A 26,570-nucleotide genomic window follows, 5' to 3' on the forward strand; every position below is an offset into this window, starting at 1 on the left:
TGAGGCCGCGAGACTTGAACCGCGAAACTTGAACCGCGAAGTGGCGAGGGATTACTGTATTTGTTAATAGGCTCAAAATCATTCAGATAGTAAACAGAGCAGTTCTGATGTGTACGGAGCTTTATGTTCAGGAACTCACCCAAACCCACACTGCTGTTCTCTAGCAGGTAACTCAAATGATCAAACATGGCCTTCTGGTTCTGTCGGCTGATTCGACAGAAATAGCACAGAAAGCGGCAGCAACTAGCCACCATTTTGGGAAAAGCAATTTCCTGCGAATGGAGGTGGATAATGAATTTAAGTTCCAGGTAAGCAAAGCATGTTCATTAGCAACACCCACATGTACAAACACTTCTTATTCAATCATCAAATTTTGAATAGTAGGCATTATTGCATTATTTTTTTCAAACCTCTGCAGGGTTTTATAAAGTGTTTGCTGGTGCTCATATTACATCATGTGTTAAGTTACAAAAAAAAATTATATATTAGAATAATTATATATAATGTATTATATAATTATATATTAAATAATTGGTTCCCAGACTGACATCCATCACTTGATTTGTAGTATTGTATCAAAAAAAATGTACATTATATTTAACCTCCATAAATGTTTTAATCTTAAAAATCCTAATGAACTCGCCATTTTTACAATCTGTAAGAAAGTACACATTATATGAAGGTACTTTCTGTTGCAAATGTCCAGGCCTCATTAATCCACATAAAGACAAATAGTCTCCCTACACTACTGTATGTCCCACAGGAACCAATCAGCATTTAAATTAAGGCCAAATACAAGACCATGTCTACAGTAAAACCTATGCACATTTAAAATCTGTGACTGGGGTCTCGTAAGACTGTTAGAAAGACAAAAGTTTTTGGCATGAATAATAGAATATAATAGAATAGAATAGAATAGAATAGAATAGAATACATACACACTGTGAACTATATATATCTTAATTTTTTACTATATTAATTCTTTTTTCTCCTTATGTTTAACTTCTGTTCTATGTTTATGTTCTCTAAAGCTGCTTTGAGACGAAGCCCATTGTAAAAAGCGCTATACAAATAAACTTGAATTGAATTGAATAGAATAGAAGATATCATTTAAATTGATGGTAATGCACATTAATGATAAGGCATATTACTGTGTTAGTTATCATCAGGTACTGACGTCAGTAGTAATACATGTTTACTCACACGCTCACTTTCATTTCCTATTTTAACAAATTCAGGGTTGGTGAGGAAAATTACGAAAACACTCTGGGTAGCATACCAGTCCACTGCAGGGCACATTATATGTACACTCACTCATTCACAACTAGGGGAAATTTATTTTGCAACATTCTGAAGAGGAATGTGGAGAACCCAGAGAAAATCCACATAAACTCAATTAGCTGTTTCACACAAACGAGCATGCAATGCCCCACAACAGCTAAGCAGTACCTGAGACTTGCCTCCCCCCAGCACATTCACCATAACTTCCATGACGGTCTCATGCATGCCTAGTACTCTCATCAGGTTCGGGTGCTGGTAGAACACCTTATTGTTCATTATGTCACTGAAACACATGCAAGAAAAAAAAGAGAAGAAATTAGGGCTAATAGAAATGGAACAGAGCTCACAGTAGCCTTTGAGTTTATTGCGTCCTTTAATTACTGTTCTTTGCATTATCTATGAAATGCCTCCCATTTTCCTCATATTTACATGATTAGAATGGCTCTTCAGTGCCATAAATCATGTCAAACTCGCAAATGAATGCACATGTAATACATCACCCTCCAAGCTACACCATCGATCATTGTGTGCTCCTATTCACATATACACCAGTGTCCTATGAATAATGAAGACAATGTGTGTGTAGAACTAAAAGATATGTCATAAGGCAATGTGAAAAGCGCAAAGCATCACCGTGATAGCATCGACTAAAAGAAGTAAAACACTTCAGATTGCTCGTACCCAAAAACTTAATATATACTGACTGATTAACTGTCACTATATTATTAGCTGATTTTTTTTGATGACAGTTAATTGACCCATCTAATCGCAGCTAACATTTTGTTTTAATCTTTTTTCTCCTCAGATAATTGTGACTTTGGCAAACTGTCTGCTTATGTACTATACACATGGCGTTTATGTTCAAGAGAATTTTATGCCTTAACCCAAAAATGCAAACGTCACCAAGAATCTCTCTCAAAAGCATCTCATTACCCATGTTATACACCATTAGCAATATTATCATTTCTAAATTTAGTAAAATATTATCATACCTGAGGCCATCAATCATGAGCTGCTCTTCCTCTTTGCCCATACGGACGCTGAGCAACGAGCGGATCTGACCCAGTGAGGCCAGCAGGTGAATGGTGTCGTGCACAGATGCAGCACTAATGGTGTAGCTTTTGCGCATAGCACGCAGCAGCTCGCCAATGCTGTCATATTGTCTCCGCAGTAGGCTGAACATGGCACGGACCAGCTCTGGGTCTTGAATGTGGCTCTCCTGAGCCCAGCTAACCATGGTCTGAGAGATCAACTCCTTGAGATTTGCTATAGTAAAAAGCATATTGAGTAAAATTAGCCAGTTTTTATTTATCAATATATTTTATTGCAAGCTATGTTACATGTAGGAAATAAGGGAATATGTCAATTACTATATGTTTTTACAAACAATTATAAACAATATTGTATAACATACAGGTGTACATGTAAAATTAAAACTAGAGGTCATGTGACACGGGTCAAACCACCTTTTTCGTATATAAGGTCAATAAGTTTTATATACTATAAAAGCATGCAGTCTCATGCAGCTCTACATACTATCAATGGGATTCCTTTATTACTTTATTCATCTGTTAGCCTCTAATAAGGCTTTACATAACGTCAATGATTGTTCACATTTTAAATGAACTATTTTCAACGCATATGTTTGTGCTAATACTGAAAAATAAGGTTTTCCTGCAGGAGAAAATTCAGCCCTAATTTTTTCCAGACTGCAAATAAACCATGGTGAATGCACAGACATGCTGGGCATTATTTGAGAAAGGGAATGAAAAGGAATTGTATATTTTCTTTAAAAGAGATGTAAAAAAAACAACAAAACCCGCAATATGCCTGACTAATTAAAAGCCACCCAAGATTCTAAACAATTGGTATACTTAAGAACCAGTGCAATGTAAAACCAGTCAAACCCCATATGAAATTTAGCAACAAAAAAAAAAAATGTGTGAATAAAGGCTTCTTTAGTCTTTAACATCAATCTAAATGTTTAATAATCAGTCGTTATCTTTCAGCCTAATTTACATGTAATTACTGTATATTCATTAAAATACTTTTCCTAACATACAAAACATGTGAAAAATGATAACAATTGTAAAAACTGTACTTGCATTAGATATGCTTACAGCAATTTTATTTCAATTACATTTCTTGTATTTAGCAGAGACTTTAATCCAGAGTGACTTTTTTATTTTAAATCAATTTATACAACTGAGCAATTGAGGGTTAAGGGCCTTGCTCAGGGGCCCAGCAGTGGCAGCTTGGTGGACCTGGGATTTGAACCCATGACCTTCTGATCACCAACACCTTACCCACTGAGCTACCACATCCCCTAACTGAAAGCTCTTAACATGTCATCTTTCCTCATCACAGACATCAGAGAAGGAAAGGTGATTACAAATCTGGGCTGTATAATTACAGTATGCCTCGCCTTATTGTTAGCACTTGAGATTAGATGTTGAACCACTCACCATTCTGTAGGACTCAATGTCAAATCTGCCTGCATGATGTAAATATATTCAAGAATAAAACCAAACATTTCATTTACAAGTCTGAAGGGCCATGTGTTTCATTACCATTCCAAACACACCGACAGACCATGACCTTAGGGGCTAATGAATAAGCAATAAGACATCCAATGAAACTGATTTCAGGTGAAAATTATGATACTGTAGTTAGAAACATAGATAATAAATAGTGAAGCTTGACAGGAACTGACAGGAAGGCTATTACAATTCAAATAACTGCTCTTTACAAAAAGATCCAGATCCTTAGTCCATCCAACTTTACAGTTTTCATGAGCCTGTTCCCAATATACAGTAGTGTCAGGTTCCCCATCACAATGTGGAGTTCTGCTGGTGCAGTTCTTCCTCCACGTAGTTTGAAGTGTTGTTCCATTGTCCAGTCTCCTATGACCTCCATCAGCAACAAGACGTTTGCTTTTCACACCATTCTTTAGTGAGTGTTGTGTGTGAAGTTCCCAGAGGATCAAAGTCACATGGGATAATGAAATAAAAGAGCATATGTATAACTTTTAATATTAAAGTGGTCTGAGAGGGTATGCCATTGTGTGTGGGTGAGTAAAATGTGTGAGTGTGTGGTTGATTGCGGTTGTGGGTGGCTAGTGACTATTAGGGCTTCGTTAATCCATCACCAATTAAATCTACTGTAGGCTGACTGCAGGCTGAACCAGACAGTCATTTATGGGAAGCAATTATTTTATACAGTAAAAAAAAAAGCTGTAATTTCTGTAGAATTGCTGACAAACGGACAGACAGAAAACCACAGTGAGTTTAATTCTAAGGACTGTTGGAGCATTAGTCCATCAGAAGGGTTGCTGGCAGAGGGATAGCGAATACTAAGTACGTGGTTTCGCATGGTTCTGAGTTCTGAGGCCATTTGTGACACTAATTAATCAAACAAAATCATTCTAAAAAGATAAAAAGCTTCTAATTTTCCCTGATGGGACAGACGATCCCATCGTTGTCTCACTGTTTTTGTTAATGGTTAGTGAGTTTTTTATAGAGCAACCGATTAGCGGTAGATATTATGAAGGAAGTCTTGAGGGATAACAGGTGGTGGAAGAATGCTGAGCTCAGGATAAAACGGGCCAATAAAACTAAGCTTAATATCAGTGGGTAGGGAAATGAGTATGGATGCATGTACTGTATGTATAGGTGGTATACTGTATTCTAATCTGACTAGCAAGGCTAGAAAAACAGAATCCAAATCACAGAAAGCAACTACGTCAATGCGATGATGAATGTTAAGCAACCACATCAATGTGCTGATGAATTACCTCAAAATGCTACCAAAACAAACTACACCAACATCTAGAGAATCTATGCAGATTGAATGCACTTCACTCCATTATTATTCTGTATATGATTATAAATGTCGAAGTGAAGTGAAGTGACATACGGCTAAGTAAGGTGACCCATACTCAGAATTCGTACTCTGCATTTTGACCCATCCAAAGTGCACACACACAGCAGTGAACACACACACACCGTGAACACACACCCAGAGCAGTGGGCAGCCATTTTTATGCTGCGGCGCCCGGGGAGCAGTTGGGGGTTCGGTGCCTTGCTCAAGGGCACCTCAGTCGTGTGGCCGGCCCGAGACTCGAGCCCACAACCTTAGGATTACGAGTCAGTCTCTCTAACCATTAGGCCACGACTTGCCTACAATGCCTACGATGTTTTGTTGTATATTATACTTACAAGGAATGGCTTGCTCTTTCTCTTTTGGCTTCTCTTCTGCTTTGTGCCGCTGCCCCTTGATCTTGTTCACTAGAGCCATCAGACGGCCTTTGAAAGATGTGTCCTGATCCTCTTCCTCCTCTTCCATCGGAATACCTGAAAACAGACACAGAGGACTTTTGGAGTTATACTAGTGCTACTCTAGAAGCATTTTGTTGTTGTCTGTGACCAGAATATTTGAATAATATTTCTCTTCCTTTTTTGTCATCATTGCATTGCATCTCCTATCAAATGCTCCAGGCGAAAACACTCTGGGGACTCTTTTGCAATTATTTATATACATCGATCAATCCATTTTCTGTACCACTTATACAGGAACCTGGGAACTATACCATCAAAATATGCCCTCACAGAGTACATCACAAAGTACACACACTCTGATTCACATACTATAGATAATTTGGAGTTGCCAATCAGCCTAAAACAGATGTCCCAAGACTGGGAAAGGAAACTCGGAGGAAACCCCTCTAGCACAGTAAGAAAAGGGCAGAGGTGGTAATCAAACACCCAACCCCGTAGACGCAAACCACTAAGCCTCTCGACCCCCTTATTCACAAACAATTCCTTTCATGTAAACAGGATCTGTTCAGGAAATAAACAGATTAATTATGTGTGCCTTTCAAGCTGTGTTGATTAGATGAGGTTCTATTAAAGGATCTGTTACAGGTAAATCTGAAATGCTGATCGACTTTTTTTTTTGTCCAATTTTCTCTTTTCTTAGCTCGGTCATTGTTTTATGTAGCACCATGGTCCTGAAGAATCGTTTCATTGCACTGTGTACTGCAACAGCTACTGTATACAGTATATAGTTGAAATGACAATAAAAGCTTCTTGACTCTTGAACTTTATTGTGAACCTTATCCAGCGGGACTTGCTCAGAAGCCCAGTCATGGCAGCTTGGTGGAGCTGGGATTCGAGCTCACAACCTTCTGATTGTAGGTCCAACACCTTCACCACTAGGCTACCAAAATTTTGATCACATTTTGACCAGACTCATAATGGTAACTGATGCTCTGCAAAAATTATATAACATGCATTTAAAGTCTGCAGACTGGACTGTTTTCAAAAATACCAATATTTTACCTACTTGGAATGTTTCACTTACCGCAGTGTAGACAAAGTTCACTGTGGAATTCATAGAGTTCCTCCCTAATATCCTCAGGACAGGGACAGTCCTCACCCATACTGAAATTTAACAGCATGTTGATCTGAAAGAAAAACAAATATTGCACATACCAGCGATATACTTGTGCTATAAAATTGCTAACTTAAATAGCAAAATAATTATAATTGTTGTTTTTGTTAGTTTTATACCAACTTATACTCTTTTCTCTAAAGTGTAAAGTCACCCTAAAACTAAAAGAAAGGCCAACAGATCTGGGTGTAATAAATTTGGCTAGGGTAAATGTTGGGGATCCATGTACGAGAAGATCCATGTACATTTTATACGCAATGTACACAATCCAAAAAGCACTAATCAACTAACAAGGTCATTCACAATGTAAGCATGATAATCAACAGAGCAAAGAGAAAATTCACTGTTAAGGAACACAGGCCAAGGTATTTCAAAAGGAAACCATAAAGTGAAATCTTTGAAGATGTCTTCAGTGATATCTAAGCAGACATGTGCTGCAACACTTTACCTGAGGTGTAATGTGTTGAGAAACTCAGTATTTGTGCAGTAATGATTGCAGTAATGAGACCTCAGTCAGTCTGGATCGGGAACATCTCCAGCACCACCACACTGAGCACTGGAGCCCCCCAGGGCTGCGTGTTCAGTCTACTGCTGTTCACTCTGCTGACTCACAATTGTGCAGCAATGCACAGATCGAACCATATTATCAAGTTCGCCGATGACACAACAGTGGTGGGTCTCATCAGTAAGAACGACAAGTCAGCATACAGAGAGGAGCTGCAACAGCTAACTGTATGGTGTAGAGCCAACAAGCTGTTTCTGAATGTTGATAAAACTAATGAGATTGTTGTTGACTTCCGGAGAGCACAGAGCGACCACTCACTGCTGAACACCGACGGATCATCTGTAGAGATCGTCAGGTGTTCATCTAGAGGAGAACTGCACCGGGTCACTCAACACCAGCTCCATCATCAAGAAAGCTCAGCAGCATCTCTACTTCTTACAAAGGCTAAGACAGGCACATCTCCCTCCCCCATCCTGACTACTTTTTACAGAGGAACCATTGAGAACATTCTGAGCAGCTGCATCACTGTCTGCACCATCTTGGATCGCAAGACCCTGCAGCGGATAGTATGGACGGCTGAGAAAATTCGTTGGAGTCTCTCTTCCCTCTTTCATGGACATTTACACCACATGCTGCATCCACAAAGCCAACAACATTGTGATTGTCCCCACACACCCCTCTCACACACACTCTTCACCCTCCTGCTGTCTGGAAAGAGGTGCCGAAAAATTCGGTCCCTCACGACCAGACTGTGTAACAGTTTCTTCCCACAAGCCATCAGACTCCTTAATAACTGAACTGTACTGAGCACAACACACACATGCACATCAACTGTATGGACTGTGCACACCTACACTAAATACACACACATACTATATATATATCATACTATACTATATACACACACATATATATATATATATATATATATATATATATATATATATATATATATATATATATATATATATATATATCAATCTGTTTACATGCTGTTTTTGCACACTTTTTGCTATTTGCACATTCTGTCTGACAACTCAGAATTGATTGATTGCTGTTTTGCACAATACTTTACAATATCTCAGGTAACTGCTGCTATAACACTGTTCATTCCAGTATTTCTGCAGACGTAATATTGTCTGAACATACAGTATTTACACTGCTTGGTGCTGTTTCTGTTTATTGTCTTTCATGTATTGTCTTGTAATTTTTTGTTTGCAATGTCTTGTCCCACACTGTCTTGTCTGTCTTGTCCTGCACTGTTTGCACATTAGCTGGCTAGGACTACTTACTAAGTCCTTAGCTCTGTCTTTGTTTTATGTAGCACCATGGTCCTGGGGAAACATTGTCTCATTTCACTGTGTACTGCAACAGCTATACTATATATGGCTGAAATGACAATAAAAGCTTATGGCTTGACTTGATCAGCTTGGTGTTCTTTGATCTCACTCTATATGTGACGGTGAAGTGAAACTTGGGTAAAAATAAATGCCACATGGCCTGATGACTATTTCTTGATGAAACATTCCAAGTTGCATACGATTTAGAAATTTGAAGAGTTGGAAGAAAAGGTGGATCTGCTCAGATCACCTAAGGATCATTTTCCACTTCACCAGTGATATAAATCCTGCCATGCAGCCTTTAGACGGGTCTATTTCAACTCCTCATTCATCAATATGCATCACCAAAATAGTCATATTGCCCTGAAGTGGTCTTTGAATCATGAATTAGTGATGACAGGAGTCTTCAACTCATCGCCCTATTGAATATAAATCCAACTGTATGCACTTCTGATGTCCAATTTCATGAAAACCTTCGCTCCTTTCACCTGTTCTATGGCAGCTGGTCTAGAGAGGATACTGGTACTTGATAATGACTAAATTAATTCCTGGTAATTGATGCAAGGGCAAAAGGCCAACATCCCCCCCCCCCCCCCTCCCATTTACAAACTCAGTCACAGCAGAAAATGTTTACGGTCTTCTCAGGTCTAAAGAAATGTACCCGACCCAAAGTGACCCGAATTACTTTTTACCCAAACCCGACTTGCATGATTTTTTTTTTTTAAGAAAGACCCGACCCGAGACAAACCTGAAAAAATTAGACCTGAGTCCGACCTGACGGCAATTTTTTTTAACCCGACTGGACCCGAATGTTACTTTAGTGTAACTGCTACAACATTGATTGACAGGTCTGTTTCAACGAAAATGAGCTTACCGCCAGCCACAAGTCGCCAGCCACATGTCGCAAGCGGCCTTGGCAAACAGAGGAGAGGTTGGAAAAGGACTCGAGTCGATGCACACACACGAGGTACAGTAGATCGGGTCTTCTCGGGTCCGTTCGGTAAAAACACATTCATTTTAAATTACCCGAGACCCGATGCCGCTATTATTATACCCGACCCATGTCCGAGGCACACGTGAAACTTTTAGACCCGAACCTGCTCGGGTCGGACCTCGGGTTTTCGGATCTAAGTGGATCCGTGAAGACCTCTAGTTTACAGACAGAGGCACCCATGTTCAAGTGTCTCTTTGATGTCAATTAGTTTTTGGAAGGGTATTCATCACCTCTGGAGGGTGTGGTACCAGACAGAAGGTCAAAAGCACAATCCCACTGTCAATACGAAGGTAACTTTGCATTAAATTTGATGAATCGAGGAATGATTCGAGGTTTATAACCTTGTGTTTCACTTCAAGGCTGTCCAAGTAGAGTAACAAGAGAAAGAGGTTTTATTACAACATGGACTCCAGGATCTCCCTTTTCTACTACTTTCCAGGATATCGCTGGATTGGGGATTGTTAGCCAGAGTGACCCCAATACAAATGGATTTTTTGATAAAGGCAATTTGATAAAGAATGAGTTTCTGTGTGCAAGACACTGGTGCACATTCAGAGAGGAATGGACTGCTCTGTGACACGTCCTCATCCAAGTTGGGCTGATGTCTAGTGCCTTGAAATGCTGCCCACAAAGTGCTAGAAAGAGGTAACTGTGTGGATTACAATCTGGGATATTTTTGTAACTTGTCCCCTTTTGTCACAGAACAGTCTTATTTCTCTTTGGCCCTCTGTCTGGCCCTTTAGTGTGCAGTCATAAATTATTTTCACAGCCTTGATTCTTGCAGCATTTTAGCAGCATGGAGCAGTCTCTAGGCTCAAATAAGGTTACTGGTGTGGATTTCTAACTGGATAAATTGGTGAAGGATAACCAAGTCACCACAACATGCATGGTACTGTACCACAAGCACCACAAGCCATCAGACTTCTCAATAACTGAACTGAACTGTACTGAGCACAACATGCATACACATCATCTGTATGGACTGCACAGACCCACACTAAACACACACACTGACACATCAAACTGTTTACATGCTGCTTACAATCCATCAAACTGTTTACATGCCGTTTTGCACACTTTTTGCTGTTGTGCACAAACTATCCAACATTTCAGCTGTTTTTGCACATATTGTACAATATTTCAGTCATTTGCTGTTTTTTGCACAATTCTATATATTATCCCATGGACCTGCTGCTAAGAAACTGTGTTCATTCTAATGTTACTGCATAAAATATTGTTTGAACATTTAGTATTCACACACAGTATTTACACGGGTTGGTCGGCGCTGTCTCTGTTCACTGTTTATTGTACTTTTTGTATTGTCTTGTAACTTTTTCGTTTACACTGTCTTTTGACCTGCACTGTCTGGTCTGTCTTGTTTGTCTTGTCCTGCACTGTTTGCACCAGGTTGCACAGTTGCACTTTATGTAGCTAAGACTACTTACTAAGTCCTTAGCCCTGTCTTTGTTTTATGTCGCACCGTGAGCCTGGAGAAACATTATCTCATTTCACTGTGTACTGCAACAGCTATGTATGATTTGAAATGACAATAAAAGCTTCTTGACATGACTTGGTAGAGAGAGAGTGACTTACGTAGACCTACTGTAGGTGAAACTTAATTTAAGATTTAATGCTGTCATTCCATCTACTTTCTACTGCAAGAATTCTGATTGATTGTTTTATGTCGCACCGTGAGCCTGGAGAAACATTATCTCATTTCACTGTGTACTGCAACAGCTATGTATGATTTGAAATGACAATAAAAGCTTCTTGACATGACTTGGTAGAGAGAGAGTGACTTACGTAGACCTACTGTAGGTGAAACTTAATTTAAGATTTAATGCTGTCATTCCATCTACTTTCTACTGCAAGAATTCTGATTGATTGTTTTATGTCGCACCGTGAGCCTGGAGAAACATTATCTCATTTCACTGTGTACTGCAACAGCTATGTATGATTTGAAATGACAATAAAAGCTTCTTGACATGACTTGGTAGAGAGAGAGTGACTTACGTAGACCTACTGTAGGTGAAACTTAATTTAAGATTTAATGCTGTCATTCCATCTACTTTCTACTGCAAGAATTCTGATTGATTTGTGTTCACTATGAGACACCATGAGTACCATAACATGATCTTTGCCAATGTGTTGTGGCTCATTGTCTGGTTGCAAGGGAAAGTTCCTCCAAATGATATTAAGAGACATTACACTGTCTTCACAGTGCTTGTATGAATTTTTGGATCATGAGCAGGTGATCCTCAAATACACTTTGTTTCTCTACACTTTAGCCTTTTCGTTACTTTTTAAGAGGTTAATATTAGTCCCAGAACTTTTCTGGTTCATCTCTGTGTTTCTTTGCAAATTTTATTTTGTAAAAAAAAAAAGGCTTGTATCTTGTGAATTGGCCCTTTATTTTTCTGCACTTAAAGTCTTCTTCAAATGGTGGATTGTGATACCTTCAGCTCTGACAATGCATCAACAGTTGTTTTCCAGTGCCAACCTGTTTGATGTCTACTTGACGGTACACCAGCAGTTTGTGTTTTTCTCATCACATTCCAAATTGCTGTATTGGCTATTCCCAGTGCTTGTGCAACGGCTCGATCGATTTTCTCTCTGCTTCAGAATTGCTTGCTTTCTCCCCAATACAGCTAAAAAGGCTCAAACCAAGAGCTATTAATTGCTGAAAGAAATCAGTCAACCAGGGCACATCTGGGCAACAAGAAACATGTCAGTCACATGGTCCAGTATTTCTGGTCACTTGAAAAATGGGTGGGTGCAAAAAATAGGTGCCCTTTTCTAAACTGTTTAATATGTCACATGTAAATATCAGAAAATGAGAACTGAAAATCTAATATTTGGTCCTGTATTTATCTTTTGCTCTTAAACACAAATGCCCTGCATCCTGGGCTAGGTGTTCCACTATGAAAGGGCATCACCAAATGGCGGACCGCGGTCCGGATCTGGACCGAGTGACGGGTCTGCACGAACCCGTTAAAATTCTATTATCATAATATTAAGCATCTCCTTATTATAATCTAATATTATAAGATTATATAAGCTCTTTGATATTAATAAAAAGATAAATCTTTCATTCATTCGCAGTTCATCAAAAGCCAAGCCAAAAACAGATTGTTTCTGTTCCATACTCCAGAGCAGAAGGTGGCTGTAATGCACCTAATTATGCTGGCAGGACAATAAAGATTCAAACTGCTGGCAGGACAGTTACAGGCCCATTTCTCTCACTAGGAATGGAAGATGGAAAGGGAGTAAGGAGAGGTGGAAAGGAGAGAGGAACAAGGGAGCTGCTCAAAGCTCTGCACTTTTCTTTTATTCAGTAAATTCTGCCCTGTTCTATTTTACTTGAAATGTTCTTTTGCCTAAGGTTCCTGTGTTATTAATGTAGTAATGTAATGTTTAAAAAGGGGGCAGCTCAAAAGTCTTTTGTTTAATTTTTTTCTTAAAAATTAAAAGCACTTTTATTTTATTCAAAAGATTCTGAATGTTTTACATTATTTGAAATATAGGCCCTAAGTTCAGGCTGCTCAAAGCTGTGTTTGCACTTTTTATTTATTTTATTCAGAAGAAATACAATGTCTGTTGTCTGTTACTTGACATGTAGTAAAGACAACTACAGGATTGTTTTCCATTCAAGTGCCAGACAAGTTCAGACTTTGAAAACACTTGAAATTTAACAATAAATTATATAGAAATCTATGTGTGTTATTGATTTTATTAACATGAGGGTACACTATTTTAAGTGACAATATAAGATTCAGACCTTTGCTGGGAGGAAATTTTAGTAACTGGACCTCTTGGAATTTTAATTGAATACCCCTGTACTATGAGGTTTCAACCATCACAGTCAGAAATTGGTCAATAGTTGCAGACTATTCCAAAGAAAACAGCAAAATAGGTTACACATTGCCTGTAAAATTCAATTCAGAGTACAAAGTTGGTACACTGGGAAACAAAGCTTATCGTAATTTCCGGACTATTGAGCGCACCTGAATATAAGCCTCACCCACTGAATTTTAAAAAAATAATTATTTTGAACATAAATAAGCCGCACATGTCTATAAGCCGCAGGTGCCTACAGGTACACTGAAACACGGCTTGTAACAAAAAATAAAAAATTAGCAGTAAACAGTAGTCTGTAGCAAGAAAGTCATGGGTCACTATCTTTCCAGCGCTGGAGAGAACTGAAGGAGCAGGAAGTTGGTCGCATATTCACAGATTGGAGTTTCCCGAGTCAATAACTCCTGAGCTAAACGCTGTTACTACACAAATAACACCTCTTTTCTATCTTGGTTATGTAGAGAGGCAGCTACAACCGCTTTCTACTTCTTTCCTTATCGTAAGCCTTTCTTTGCTTTCTTTCTTTGTTTGTTTTTATCCTCCATGTCAATGTTAAAACCACTTCCTGCTAATGTTACACATGCACACTGAACACTCTCTATATGAACACTCTCTCTACAAGACCCGCCCCTTTCTGCTCATTGGCTACACGTTTGAAGCATTTCTCAAACATCGGAGACCCTACCTTTAACCCGTTCGGCAATTTCATTGGTCTAATGAAAGCTTCATGCCGCCAAAAAACACATCATAGAATGTGTTTTTTTTGGGGGGAAAAAATGTAAAAATCCATATATTAGCCGCAAGGTTCAAAGCGTGGGAAAAAAGTTGTGGCATATAGTCCAGAAAATACGGTATGTTACATATTTATATTATTTGGTAGGCACCATTATCCAAAGCTATTCACATTTTCTCATAGCCACAACAGAGCAGCTGAGGGTTAAGAGCGTTCCTCATGAGACCAGCAGTACAGCTTGGTTGTCAAAACCTTCCAATCAGAAGGCCAGTAATTACCGATCTACCAGGGCCCATAGGCATAGAACTTGGTAGTAATCACACTTTCTTAAAATCATACTATTGAATGACTGATCACATAACCAAGCGGAGACATTCTAACCACATTGAGCAGAACAAAACACCATCAGTACTGTCAGGATGACGTTAGGATTCCCAAAGGAAACTGCTTTCAGACACTGACTTTACACCTTGCACTGTAGAATAGTGTGAATCTTTAACAGCATACCTGTTCTTGTGGGGGTGAGCGGAACTCTTTAGTCTTCTTGGCAGTAACAGCAGCAGACATATTGAGAGCAAGCATTAACTCATTGTAACGAAACTTCTGGTTAAACTGCAGCTTTGATGCAAAACTATCAGAGAATGAAACAATGGCCTCAATACGGTGCCTTAATTCACAGTCACAGAAGTACTGCAGAAGTTTGCACATCTGAAAAGAGTAACAGAAATAGAAGTTCTTTACAGAGAAAGGTTATTTATATATCATCTTAATTAAAAGTTTACTTTATTTTCATGATGAAGTTCTGCACTATGTGGGTCTTCAGGACACAATGTATAATTTGAATTATGTAACTAATTTACTTGCTTAGAAATCAAAAGTACTGTTGTACCTGAAGTTTGACTGATTCTGGCAATTTCTTCTCCAGCAGTCCCTTCATTTGCTGCTTCTTATCTTTGGCTTCTTCTTCTCCAGCCTCCACTGCTTTCTCTTCTGCTCCTGTCATTCCCTCTTTCTCCGTAGCTTCACCCATTTCATCTGCTTTCTGCTCCCCAAAGACATGCAGTTCAATGAGCAGCAAGATCTTATGAACATCCTGGCTTGTTAGCACACCCATGGTTAGCATTGTGCTAATCAGCCGGAGAATCGGCACAAACTGATACTCCACACTACCACCTACAGGATCTCGAATGTGGTCTCCTCCACCCTGAACGGCCTCTGTTAGCATGCTAATTGCCTTCTCCCTTAGAACATCTAATGGAATTGCTGGGCTGTAGAGATACTGATCACGCTTCGGAGTGATGAAGCACGGTGGAGCAAAGCTAAGTCTGGGTTTTAGTGATGTACTAAGTCCAACACCAGGTGGCTGGTGTCTCTTGGAAGAATCTAGAAAGAGTCGTATGCTGCGAGTCTCTGCCGTTATTGGGATGATAAACTCATTGTTCATCATAAGTTGTGCAGCTTTGGCCGTCTCTAGGTGAATACTGATGAGGACATCATAGAAGCCTTGGCGCAGCATGCCAGACAGGTATTGGTTATCAATAATGTAAAGGAGCTGTGACTGGTCAAGGTGGCTGCAGAGAGCATGTGCTACACGGGTGTTACCAAGGGCACAGAGTGCACAGTAAAGTTTTAAAGTGTGATAATGGAATGTCCGCAGGTCTTCCTGCTCAGAGAGTTCCATTATGTCCACACACCTGTATAAGAAAAAATAGAAGTTACCTATATTTAGCAGTTTCTACTGAACAATAACACAGTGAAATAAAACCACTGCTGCTTTTTTATGTTTGCCCACTGACAAATTTATTTTAACTGTGAGAGACGGAATAACAACAACAAAAAATCCAAAAAAACGCATTTCAAAAAAGGTATAAATTTATATGCATTTTAATGAGTGAAATAATTATTATAATCCCTTCACAAAACATGACTTAGTACTTGGTGTCAAAACCCTTGTTGGCAATCACAGAGGTCAGACATTTCTTGTAGTTGGCCACCAGTTTTGAACACATCTCAGAAGGAATTTTGTCCCACTCCTCTTTGCAGATCCTCTCCAGTCATTAAGGTTTCAAGGCTGACATACAGTATGGCAACTCAAACCCTCAGCTCTCTCCACAGATTTTCTATGGGCTTATGGTCTGGAGACTGGCTAAGCCACTCCATGACCTTAACCACTCCATGACCATAACCACTCCATGACCTTAACCACTCCATGACCTTAATGTGCTTCTTCTTGAGCCACTCCTTTGTTTCCTTGGCCGTGTGTTTGGGTCATTGTCATTCTGGAATATGCATCCATGAACCATTTTCAATCCTCTGGATGAGTGAAGGAGGTTCTCATCCCTATAATGCAATGAAATTGTCCTGTCCCCTTAGCAGAAAAACACCCCAAAGCATAATGTTTCCACCTCCATGTTAGACAGTAGGGATCGTGTTCTTGGGGTCATAAACAGCATTCCTCCTCCACCAGACAAGCTCTTTGAGTTGATGTCAAAGAGCTTGATTTAGCTCTCATCTGACCAAAACACTTTCACCCAGTTCTCCTCTAAATCATTCAGATGTTCATTGGCAAAATTGTGCTTTTGGATTTCAGTCCTTCACGGCATAGACAAAAAACCTGCATCATGGCATAACGGTCATATCCACACCATCAAGAGAGCAACCAGTAACCTCGAGCGAAAGTGGAGAAAAACTAAATAAGAGGTCTTTAGAATTGCATAGAAGGACAGTATGTCCAGCTATAGACAGGCTCTAAAAGCTGCTAGGGCTGAGCACCTGATCAAACCTAGGTTTTTATTTAGCACAGTGGCTAAGTTAACAAAAAATCGATCTGATATCCGAAAACACTATTCCATCACAGTTCAGTAGTGAGGACTTTATGATAAAATTAAAAGTACCAGGAACAAAATAGTTGAAGTTCAACCCCTGACAGCATCTCGTGACCCAGTCACAAACACTCACAAACACAGTGCTTTACGGTTACAGGACAGGAAGACCTAGATAAACTTATTACTGCAGCTTAATCAACAACATGTGTGTTCGATCCTATTCCAACTATATTACTGAAAGAAGTGTTACATACAGTTTAGAGCCTCTTCTTAATATTATTAACTTCTCCTTATCTTTAGGCCACGTTCCTAAATCCTTCAAGTTGGCAGTTATTAGGCCTTTCATTAAGAAACCTAATTTAGACAATAATTAATTACCAAATTACAGACCCATTTCAAACCTTTTGTTTATGTTTAAAATACTAGAAACGGTTGTGCCACAACTGAGCTCCTTCTTGCAGGAGAGCTATATCTTTGAAGAGTTTCAGTCAGGTTTCAGACCCCATCATAGTACAGAAATTGCACTTGTTACAAATGTTCTTAGCTTTGGACCAAGACCACATCTCACTATTAGTTCTATTACCTTTCAGCTGCATTCGTACCAACTAGATCAACGGTGAAAGACCTGGGTGTTATAATAGACAGCAACTAGGTGGTTGTCCTGCATCTCCAATAAATAGGCTACATTTAGTCCAAAATGCAGCAGCCAGAGTTCTTAAACTGCTGCTTCTTACTTACAATGCTCTAAATGGTTTAGCTCCCATGTATCTAACTAGTCTTTTAACATGTTACAATCCTTTACGGTCTCTGAGCTCACAAAACTCAGGACTTCTACTAAATCTACTAAAGTGAGGGCATTTTCGTATTTAGCTCCCAAACTTTGGAATAGTCTTCCTGATAGTGTTAAGGGCAACCAAAAATTGTACCAGCTCCGAGTGTCTTCCGTGTCATGAAGATTTTGGACCATCACCGAGATGAGGCCAACCATGTTTGGATCCTGAGACATCTAGAGATTTACCAGCTCCAGTTGGACTGTGCTTCCTGAAGTATTCAGACATACTGTACTAAGATATGCCAACTACATGTGGTCTTAAAGGACAACAAACTCCTCATCAATACAACATTTGTCTTTTCAATGCACCGTAGTATATAGTATTCTGAAAAGTACCAGAGTTTCTTAAAATTCTATACTTATTATATACTATATCTAAAACATTATATACTTTAAATATGATGTTGCATTCACTGAAAAATAATTATTAATGCTACTGGGAATAAATTACTAACCTAGACCAGTTATGTTCCAAACTACTATAGGTTAAGTCTATGCTAGGTAAGGGTGTATGTATACGAACCGGTTTTCCTCTGGAATGTGTACTGCCAACATCTGCAGTGGCTCCAGACATTGGACCTGCCATCCATGTCTTTCACTCACTCGAGCTGTGTCCACCTTCAGAAAGGTGTTGGGCATCCGGCTCCACAGAACCGATTTAATGGTCTGGATATCCAGACGGGGAGGACATTGAGGGATTGGGTTCTTGTGTTCACTCTTAAAAATTGCTGATGAAAGGGGCATAGCATTCTGCGGTAGAGAGATCATGAAAAAAAAAATGTTGGCTTGCAGATAAAAAATAGATCCTGCCATTAGAAAACATGCAGTTCTTTTTTTAAGTAACTGTTCTAGAATATAATTAGAACATAAATGTCTTTAAATGGTTAGGTTTGGATTAAAAGAATAGAATGCGTTTAATGTTCTGAAATATAGTTTCAATATTTGTTGAAAACTATCAAATTATTATAGGAGTCACAATCAACCATAAGGAAGTTGGAATGTATCATAACAAGGACTACATACTTTTTCACTCTTTGCTTTTAACTCACAATACGTACAATGTTACAGAGATTTTATCAAGGTTATAAGTTTAAACCTAACATGACACATGTCCATAAAACACAGGTCCTTTGCCTTAAATATGCCATCTACATGGCTGGGTGTTCAGTAGGTATTAATTATCAGGTTTATATATATATATGTATATATATATATATAAGTATATATACGTATATATATATATATATATATATATATATATATATACGTATATGTATATATACATATATACATATACGTATATATATGTATATATGTATATATATATATATACATATATATACATATATATACATAATTTGGCTTTAATTTGGACATACTAAACTAATAAATAGTACCTATAAGCAATATGTCTTGCTAAAGGGACTTTTTTCACTCTGACCCCCAACAAGAATAAAGCTCTTATCAAAGATGAATATATGACGAAGTGGTTTGTCTATAAGCATTCAAAGAAAGAACCATGAGATTAATATCTATTCTTTGGTTTCAGCTCTGTCTTTCAAAAGAAATGGAAAGTTAAACTGTTACGGAAATGCACTAACCTTGATCTTTGTCAATTCAAACTGGAACAGATTTGAACTGGTGGGACGTACAAACACAGCAGGGAAAAGCTTTGTATTTGGCTCCACCTGCACAACACAACCCATATTGACATCAATACATTTACCTGGTATTGAAAAAGAAACTACAAGTTAAAGTATTATTATTATTATTATTATTATTATTATTATTATTATTATTATTATTATTATTATTATTATTACTACTACTACTACTACAGCACAAATAGGTCCCGTTAGCTCTTAGAATTCCAGTGGTAGCCATGAAAGTCACTGAAGTGAAGTGGCTCTGAATTTAGCAAATCATTTTAAGGTGTCAGCGCTTGTACTGTACGATGAAAAGAATCTCTGTGTTTGTCTGCTAAAGTGGCTTTTTCTTGTAAAGCTACCATAATGAATGTGCTATTAACAGAATATACATTGTTTGACTAATCTTTTATTTTTTTATTTGGTCTTCAGCCATCTTAAATATGTAATTTCCTACTGAATGAGAATAAGGTAAAACCAGTCAAACCAAAAGTAATACAGTTAAAAAAGTTATGATATTAGTAATAATGTCACAGAGAAGTGGCAACATTAAAATCCTGAACCTTTAGCATCTGTTACATTCCGTACATTTTGAAAGTGTAAGAAGAAAAGTTATTAATGTTAGTGAATGCTGTAACGCTATAATAGAACATCACCTGATATGAGGTAGGAAGTTCTCTGCCATTGACAGTAAAGGTCACTAAGCCAGTAGCCAAATCAATGAGGCAACCAATCTCCAAATCCACATTACTTCTGCTGGACGAGTGGCTGGAGCTAATGACATCACCTCCCCATACAATGTAGCAGTTACTCCTTTTAACACTGCAAACAGGGCTGAATTAACCTAGCATACGCTTTCACCAATTACAACAAAGATGATCACGGATACTGGTCTCATGTACCCGATTCAAGAGATAGTTCGAGCATATACTGTACCTTTCATGGACCCGACCTCGTTCGTCCCCTAATGTTACCGTCACCGTTCGGATTTTGCTGAGATTAAAGTAGTTGCTGTAGTAATGGAAGTCAGGTGTGACCCAGCCGACCCACACACACGAGGGATCTTGGCCAGCAAACACTCGTACTGAATGGGAGTACTGTGGAAAACAATGAAATCATTATTACACACCTACAATGAGCAGTAGAAACCATGATTGAGTCCTTGAAAATGTGTATTAGTTGGTTGAAATGCTTAATTTTGTCAGTCTCTCACTAAGACCTGATATATCATGTGTATACACAAAACAATCATTGGGGCTGGCACACAAACAACACACACACACACACACACACACACACACACACACACACACACACACACACACACACACACACACACACACACACACACACACACACACACACACTTATTTTCTGGTCCCTGGTTACTCTCTCCCTGGTTTCTCTCTGAGTTTCCTGTTACAGAGCTCAGTTAATATTCCAGTAATTCCGAATCTTCCTCCACAACCTCACAATCCAGGGATGTTAGTAAGTCACCAGCTTGATGCAGTTATCGCAAGCAAGGTATTAGTAACCAAATATGAAGTGTTATTTACTTTAAGGTTATCTGTTCCAATAAATCTGATCATTTGCTCTACCAAAGGAGCTCACCAACAATTTTGAAGCGAGTACTCTGTATTTGATAAAGTCATAGTATGCTATGGTCATCTTTATAACAGCTTTCATTTTTATCTCACTGATATTAGTTAACTATTATGATAACTTGAGTAAGGTAAGAACAGGAAAATCTCACATTTGGATTATTTTTAACCATAATATACTGTTATTCTGTTACAATTAATAAGACATAGATAAATATAACATAAAACCCAGTGACTTACGGTTGTTATGTTACTATAGTCAGTTCTCCTCCCTTCATCTACGTGTTTCATAGATTTTACAGGATACCTGTGAAAGAGTTAAAAGCATGCCATTTTAACACAGACCACATTCAACCTGACATTCTATAATTGGTTCAAATATTGCACCATATTTACATTTACATTTACAGCATTTAGCAGACGCCCTTATCCAGAGTGACTTACATTTTATCTCATTTTTATACAAATGAGCAATTGAGGGTTAAGGGCCTTGCTCAGGGGCCCAGCAGTGGCAGCTTGGTGGACAAACTCACAACCTTCCGATTGGTAGTCCAACACCCCAACCACTAGGCCTAGTAGCCTAGTTATTTTGTAGGCTAGTTATTAGCCCAGTTAATTATATGTCGCAGTTGAAAATGAAACATACAAAAATCAGTATTTTATTATACAGATATAAGAATAGAAATGTGTGTGACTCTTAAGTGCAGTTGCTTTGTTGTAAACTAAATAAATTATGTCTAATAATAATTTATAGATTTTTTTCAATTGAAATTCAATTTTCAATTATTTTAGTTTACAAATAATCCTAATTAAATTAAATATGACATACAAGAATAGTCAAATTGTTTGGAGATTCCCAAAATTTGAGCACCAATGATACCACAGTAATGTATTTGATACCCTACAAGGTCAAAGGTTTATGGACACCTGGTTATTACACCCAGATATGTTTTTTGAGCCATGCTTTCCAGATTAATTAATTAGTTCGTTTGCTGTTATAATAACCTCCATTCTTCTGGGAAGGCTTTCATTCACAAGAACATCAGTGAGTTCATACACTGATACCAAGCAAAAGTCTTCAGTAGGACTGAGGTCAGGGCACTCGAGTTCTACTCCAACTTTGGTTATATATCTTATCTTGGGTATATATCTTGGGATATATACTTCTTGGGATATATACTTCCCTATGGGAGCAGAGCATTGTCATGCTAGGTCTATACCCCTAAGTTCCTTAGAAGTGAAACTGTAATAATACAACATGGAAAGATATTTTGAACACAAGCAGTTTCAACATCCTATACAATTCTGTGGTTTATAAACTTTATAGCATCAGCTTGGAAAAGGCCCACATATGGGTGTGAAAGTCAGGTGTCAAGAATCCTTTGGCAATATTGTGTATACTATGTGTGAATTTTGCTGCTTTGGTTTTGCTGATTTGGGGCCACATATCTTTTTAGATGGATGAGTCACAGCAAATCAATACAAACCTATTCTGTCTTATTGAGTCTCAACCCAGTTAAACACCTAAGAGAGATTTTGGACTTGTGTATTACAAAGTAATCATCATCATCATCATCATCATCCGAATCATCTTTCATTGAAGAAATATTTTTGGAAGAACGGTATTCACTCCTACAGTACAGATCTAGAGAGTTCAATTGGTCTAGAATTGGTCTATTGGTCTAGATCAGGGGTCGGCAACCCACGGCTCCGGAGCCGCAAGTGGCTCTCTCATCCCTCTGCTGCGGCTCCCTGTAGATTTGGAAAATAAATATTTAATATAAATTTATTTTATTTTAGTTAGTTTTTAAAAAAATTTAATTCTAAATTCTAAGATTATGATGCTCTTGTAACAATAAAATAAACCGTGTTTAAATTTTTTGTCTCTCAAAATATGCGCCATAACTGCCGACTTGCAGAAGTCCGACACACAGAAGCGGACGCAGTTTTGGTTTGCTGTAGTGGCAAGTTAAAATTTTGATGTCATGCAGGGCTGTCAGGTGTCACGCATTGAGAGTGATAGTCACGCATTTGGGTCTTTTCTCACGCTCTCGCGCCACACATCGTATTTCTCACGCAGAAAAACTTTTTGACTATTTATCATATATTTAATATGCCACAGCACCCAAAATGTATCAGTCCGCACCGCTGTGTCTATGGAACCGGGCAGGAATCAAGCGCGTCTCAGTTCTTAGTCGAGCCTGACACTTATCAGCCAATCAAAAAAGTGGCTACACAATATCCAATCAGAAAATAGCACTATCTGGGTAAGATTTAACGCAACATCCAATAAAAACAATTGGGGTTGCGGGGGTTGGAGATGGGTTGGAGAAGTTTTGCCTGTCTTCAAAACTTGAGAGCCCTGGTCACGAATACGAAGAGGACTCAATTAGACATTGAACATTTTATTTGAAAGTAACCTTCAACCCAGCATCTTTTTACTTAAGTTTAGTTCAAACGGTTCAAAATATTTTTGTTTGCCTGCAGAAATAAAATTTCGTTTACTCGGTAGCAGGTCATTGATTTCATAAATGCAACACACTACAGCTTTTTTCTATACTTTCCATAAAGTTAAAAAACGATATATGCAATGTTTTCTTCATTTTAGATGTCAAATGGGTTTTGTGGCTCCCTGTGTTATTTTTTTCTGTAGGAAACGGGTCCAAATGGCTCTTTGAGTGTTTAAGGTTGCCGACCCCTGGTCTAGATGCTTATAATATGTCCTGGTGAGCCTTGGTGTCCCAATATCATAAGACACTTTTTTGTTGTTTGTTTTCAGTCATTGTCTAAATACTTTTAGCTCATTAAAACTTGTTTCAGTAGCAAAATCTTAAATTAAATGCTGTGTGAAGTGAAGTAGTATAGTTTCACCTATATTTGAGTTTGAGTGGCTCTTCTTCATGGACTCCGTTCATTTCAGTCACAGGGAAATTCTTGTAGGTGGAGTGGAACTCGACAGGCATGCTCAGACGGAAGAACACCATGTCCGCATTGCTGTTCTGTGTCCCAAATGTCTTGTGAGTCACTTTCAGACATGGGGGGCTGTCAATAGTGCCATCAATCCTTATGACCTGCAAACATCTGGACTTTAACCTCTCACCAAATATTGATTATTGTGTAGTCTAGTTCACTTGGATTAAAATGAACCAAAAGAAAAAAGCGATAAATCCATGCGTTCCATATATACAGTCCTGCTCACCATTAGTTTATGTACATATTGTGGAATATCTACTGAAGGAAATGTATCAAGTGAAACAACATATTACTACAGATAGCTTGTGTTTGATACAAAACAGCAAATGATAAAGAACATTTAAAAAAGATAAACATTATGAGAAAAACATAGAAAACATAATGCTTGCCGTGTCGATGGTATTGGCACCCTTTGCTGCAAATCAGTATGGCTATTTTTACTCTAATCAGGTATTTTTACTTGTTTAAACATTGTATAGAAACTGTACAATATTCTGAAACCCTAACTCTACCAACCAGTCAGGGATAAGAGAGAGGAAGGGATAACACATGGTACCCCAGAGACATGAGCAGATTTTCAAACTGCTGATCATGCAGCAGAATAGGGGACAGACCTGTTCTGTAAGCATGAGCATACAAATAGCAATGTTGCTTTAACAGAAAAGAGTAATGCCATTTTCCCCACAGAGACACCAGGACCAGGTATAATGACTTAATCTCCCAGCCATTACTGGCTGTGGCAGCATTGGGAAATCTGCTAAAAACAGAAAGATCTCACTTCTTTTGTTTCTTATTTTGATCCGTGAGAGAGTTTTTCACTTCTAATTTAAGATGTCTACTATTGTTTTAATCTATATTAAAAAATCTAGTAGCAGTAATTACATACATAGGCGTGCACAGGTTGTTGTGGCATACCCAAAAAGACTCAAGGCTGTAATTGCTGCCAAAGGTGCTTCAAACATAGTACTGAGTAAAGGGTCTGAATACTTACTGTATGTATGTTATATTTCAGTTTTTTTCTTTTCAATAAATTTACAGACATTTCTAGAATTATCGCTATTTGTAATAACTGTCACTATGGAGTAATGAATGCAGATTAATGAGAAAAAATTTTATGTATATACACACACACACACACACACACACACACACACACATTTCTCTGATGTCTAATGTAGTTGACTGAGCTAAAGTTGTTAAGTAATCTAAGGTACACAATCTAAAGGACTCCCTTCATTTTTTTTTCAGTTTTGATATGATGCAGCCTGATGTTGTTCAAATTCATTTATATATATATATATATATATATATATATATATATATATATATATATATATATATATATACTTATATACCGCAACTTACCGCAATATGACTATGATCTTTGGGAACATTGACAAATGTAGGGAGGCGCTTGCTAAACCACATAGTGACTTCCCGGTTCATGTTGACAGCAAAGGGCTGAAATCCTTCTTGCAGGCCACACATTGTATAATATTTGAAGGTGCTGGCATCTTTGCCCAGGTTCATACGTCCAACTTGGGAAAGGCCCAGACTACAGACTGGAATAAAGCCTAAAGATTACAGAATAGAATAAAAAACTTAAAAAAACGGGAAAGTAGCATAATGTGAACTTGGAACACAGACCTTCACCCTTTAAAGTTCACTACTTAGCAGTGAATGCACTGATCAGGTAGCTGCACATTTGTTGAAATAATTTATGAAATCCATTTGTATATGTTTTTTAGCAATATAATTTATGTTAATGAAAAGTCAAGACTTGTTTTTTTTTTTTACATTTTACTATACAGTTTTTGACACTTTTCCAGGCTTATTTTCTAAAAAATATTTAGTTCACATTTATTAGAAAAGCCAAGTTTAGAAATGTAGACTCACATCACTTTCTACATATCGGTGACTGATAGCATGCTTGAAAGAATAAAATATACTTTCTCACCATCCTCTGTCTCAAAGTCAGCAAAGCAAAGTTCTGATCCCTTGTTTGTAATGAGGATTTCTCCATTAAGTGTGAAGATCATGGACTTGTCCTCCATGTTAATCATGCAGCCCACCACATCCCCAGCATGCCAACAACGCCCAAACAATCGGCTGCCCTGGTGAACACGATGACCCTAGGAGCATAACGACAAATAGCGTTCATACTCAAACGCAACACATGTTAGGTTACAAGTTATAAGGTTAACCACTTTGTTATCTGTAAAATTTCTTGCGGCTATTATTAGAATTAGTCGTTCACTTTCTTTCAATAAGCGAGTTAATATTTAAGTGTGTCGAATCTTACAGTCTTACTTGCATCGATAGCAGTTGTAAATAAGTACAAGGTACATTTTAACAGCCTTATTAGATTTCTTCTGAGTTCGTTCAACAATTCACTGGTAAATACACATCTGTTACAACTTACAAAATAAAAGAAACCTGACAAAGCTTATTTTGTCAATCTGCTTTTTTGCACAGTTTATATTTCATATCTAATATGTTAAAAATGTAAGATAGTGATGCATCAAGCTGGGATA

At 38.1% G+C, this 26,570-nt stretch overlaps 1 protein-coding gene across 12 annotated transcripts in view; it reads right to left on the minus strand.

Moving 5' to 3' along the window:
- Nucleotides 1-26,570, minus strand: part of LOC113660277 (ryanodine receptor 3) — a 170,686-nt gene that overhangs the window by 52,369 nt on the left and 91,747 nt on the right. For all 12 annotated transcript variants that reach the window (XM_047821329.1, XM_047821332.1, XM_047821334.1 and 9 more), the window contains 15 exons: nucleotides 25,994-26,168; nucleotides 25,402-25,610; nucleotides 23,935-24,134; nucleotides 21,304-21,370; nucleotides 20,399-20,559; nucleotides 20,119-20,284; nucleotides 19,418-19,504; nucleotides 18,340-18,566; nucleotides 15,049-15,853; nucleotides 14,667-14,867; nucleotides 6,643-6,745; nucleotides 5,499-5,633; nucleotides 2,274-2,547; nucleotides 1,450-1,564; nucleotides 140-272 (listed from right to left, as the gene is read on the minus strand). In XM_047821329.1, coding sequence (XP_047677285.1) covers nucleotides 140-272; nucleotides 1,450-1,564; nucleotides 2,274-2,547; nucleotides 5,499-5,633; nucleotides 6,643-6,745; nucleotides 14,667-14,867; nucleotides 15,049-15,853; nucleotides 18,340-18,566; nucleotides 19,418-19,504; nucleotides 20,119-20,284; nucleotides 20,399-20,559; nucleotides 21,304-21,370; nucleotides 23,935-24,134; nucleotides 25,402-25,610; nucleotides 25,994-26,168 — 3,058 coding nt within the window. The remainder of the gene's footprint in view (nucleotides 1-139; nucleotides 273-1,449; nucleotides 1,565-2,273; nucleotides 2,548-5,498; nucleotides 5,634-6,642; nucleotides 6,746-14,666; nucleotides 14,868-15,048; nucleotides 15,854-18,339; nucleotides 18,567-19,417; nucleotides 19,505-20,118; nucleotides 20,285-20,398; nucleotides 20,560-21,303; nucleotides 21,371-23,934; nucleotides 24,135-25,401; nucleotides 25,611-25,993; nucleotides 26,169-26,570) is intronic.

The sequence above is a fragment of the Tachysurus fulvidraco genome, chromosome 12, assembly GCF_022655615.1.
Source record: "Tachysurus fulvidraco isolate hzauxx_2018 chromosome 12, HZAU_PFXX_2.0, whole genome shotgun sequence".
Taxonomy (NCBI): Eukaryota; Metazoa; Chordata; class Actinopteri; order Siluriformes; family Bagridae; genus Tachysurus; species Tachysurus fulvidraco.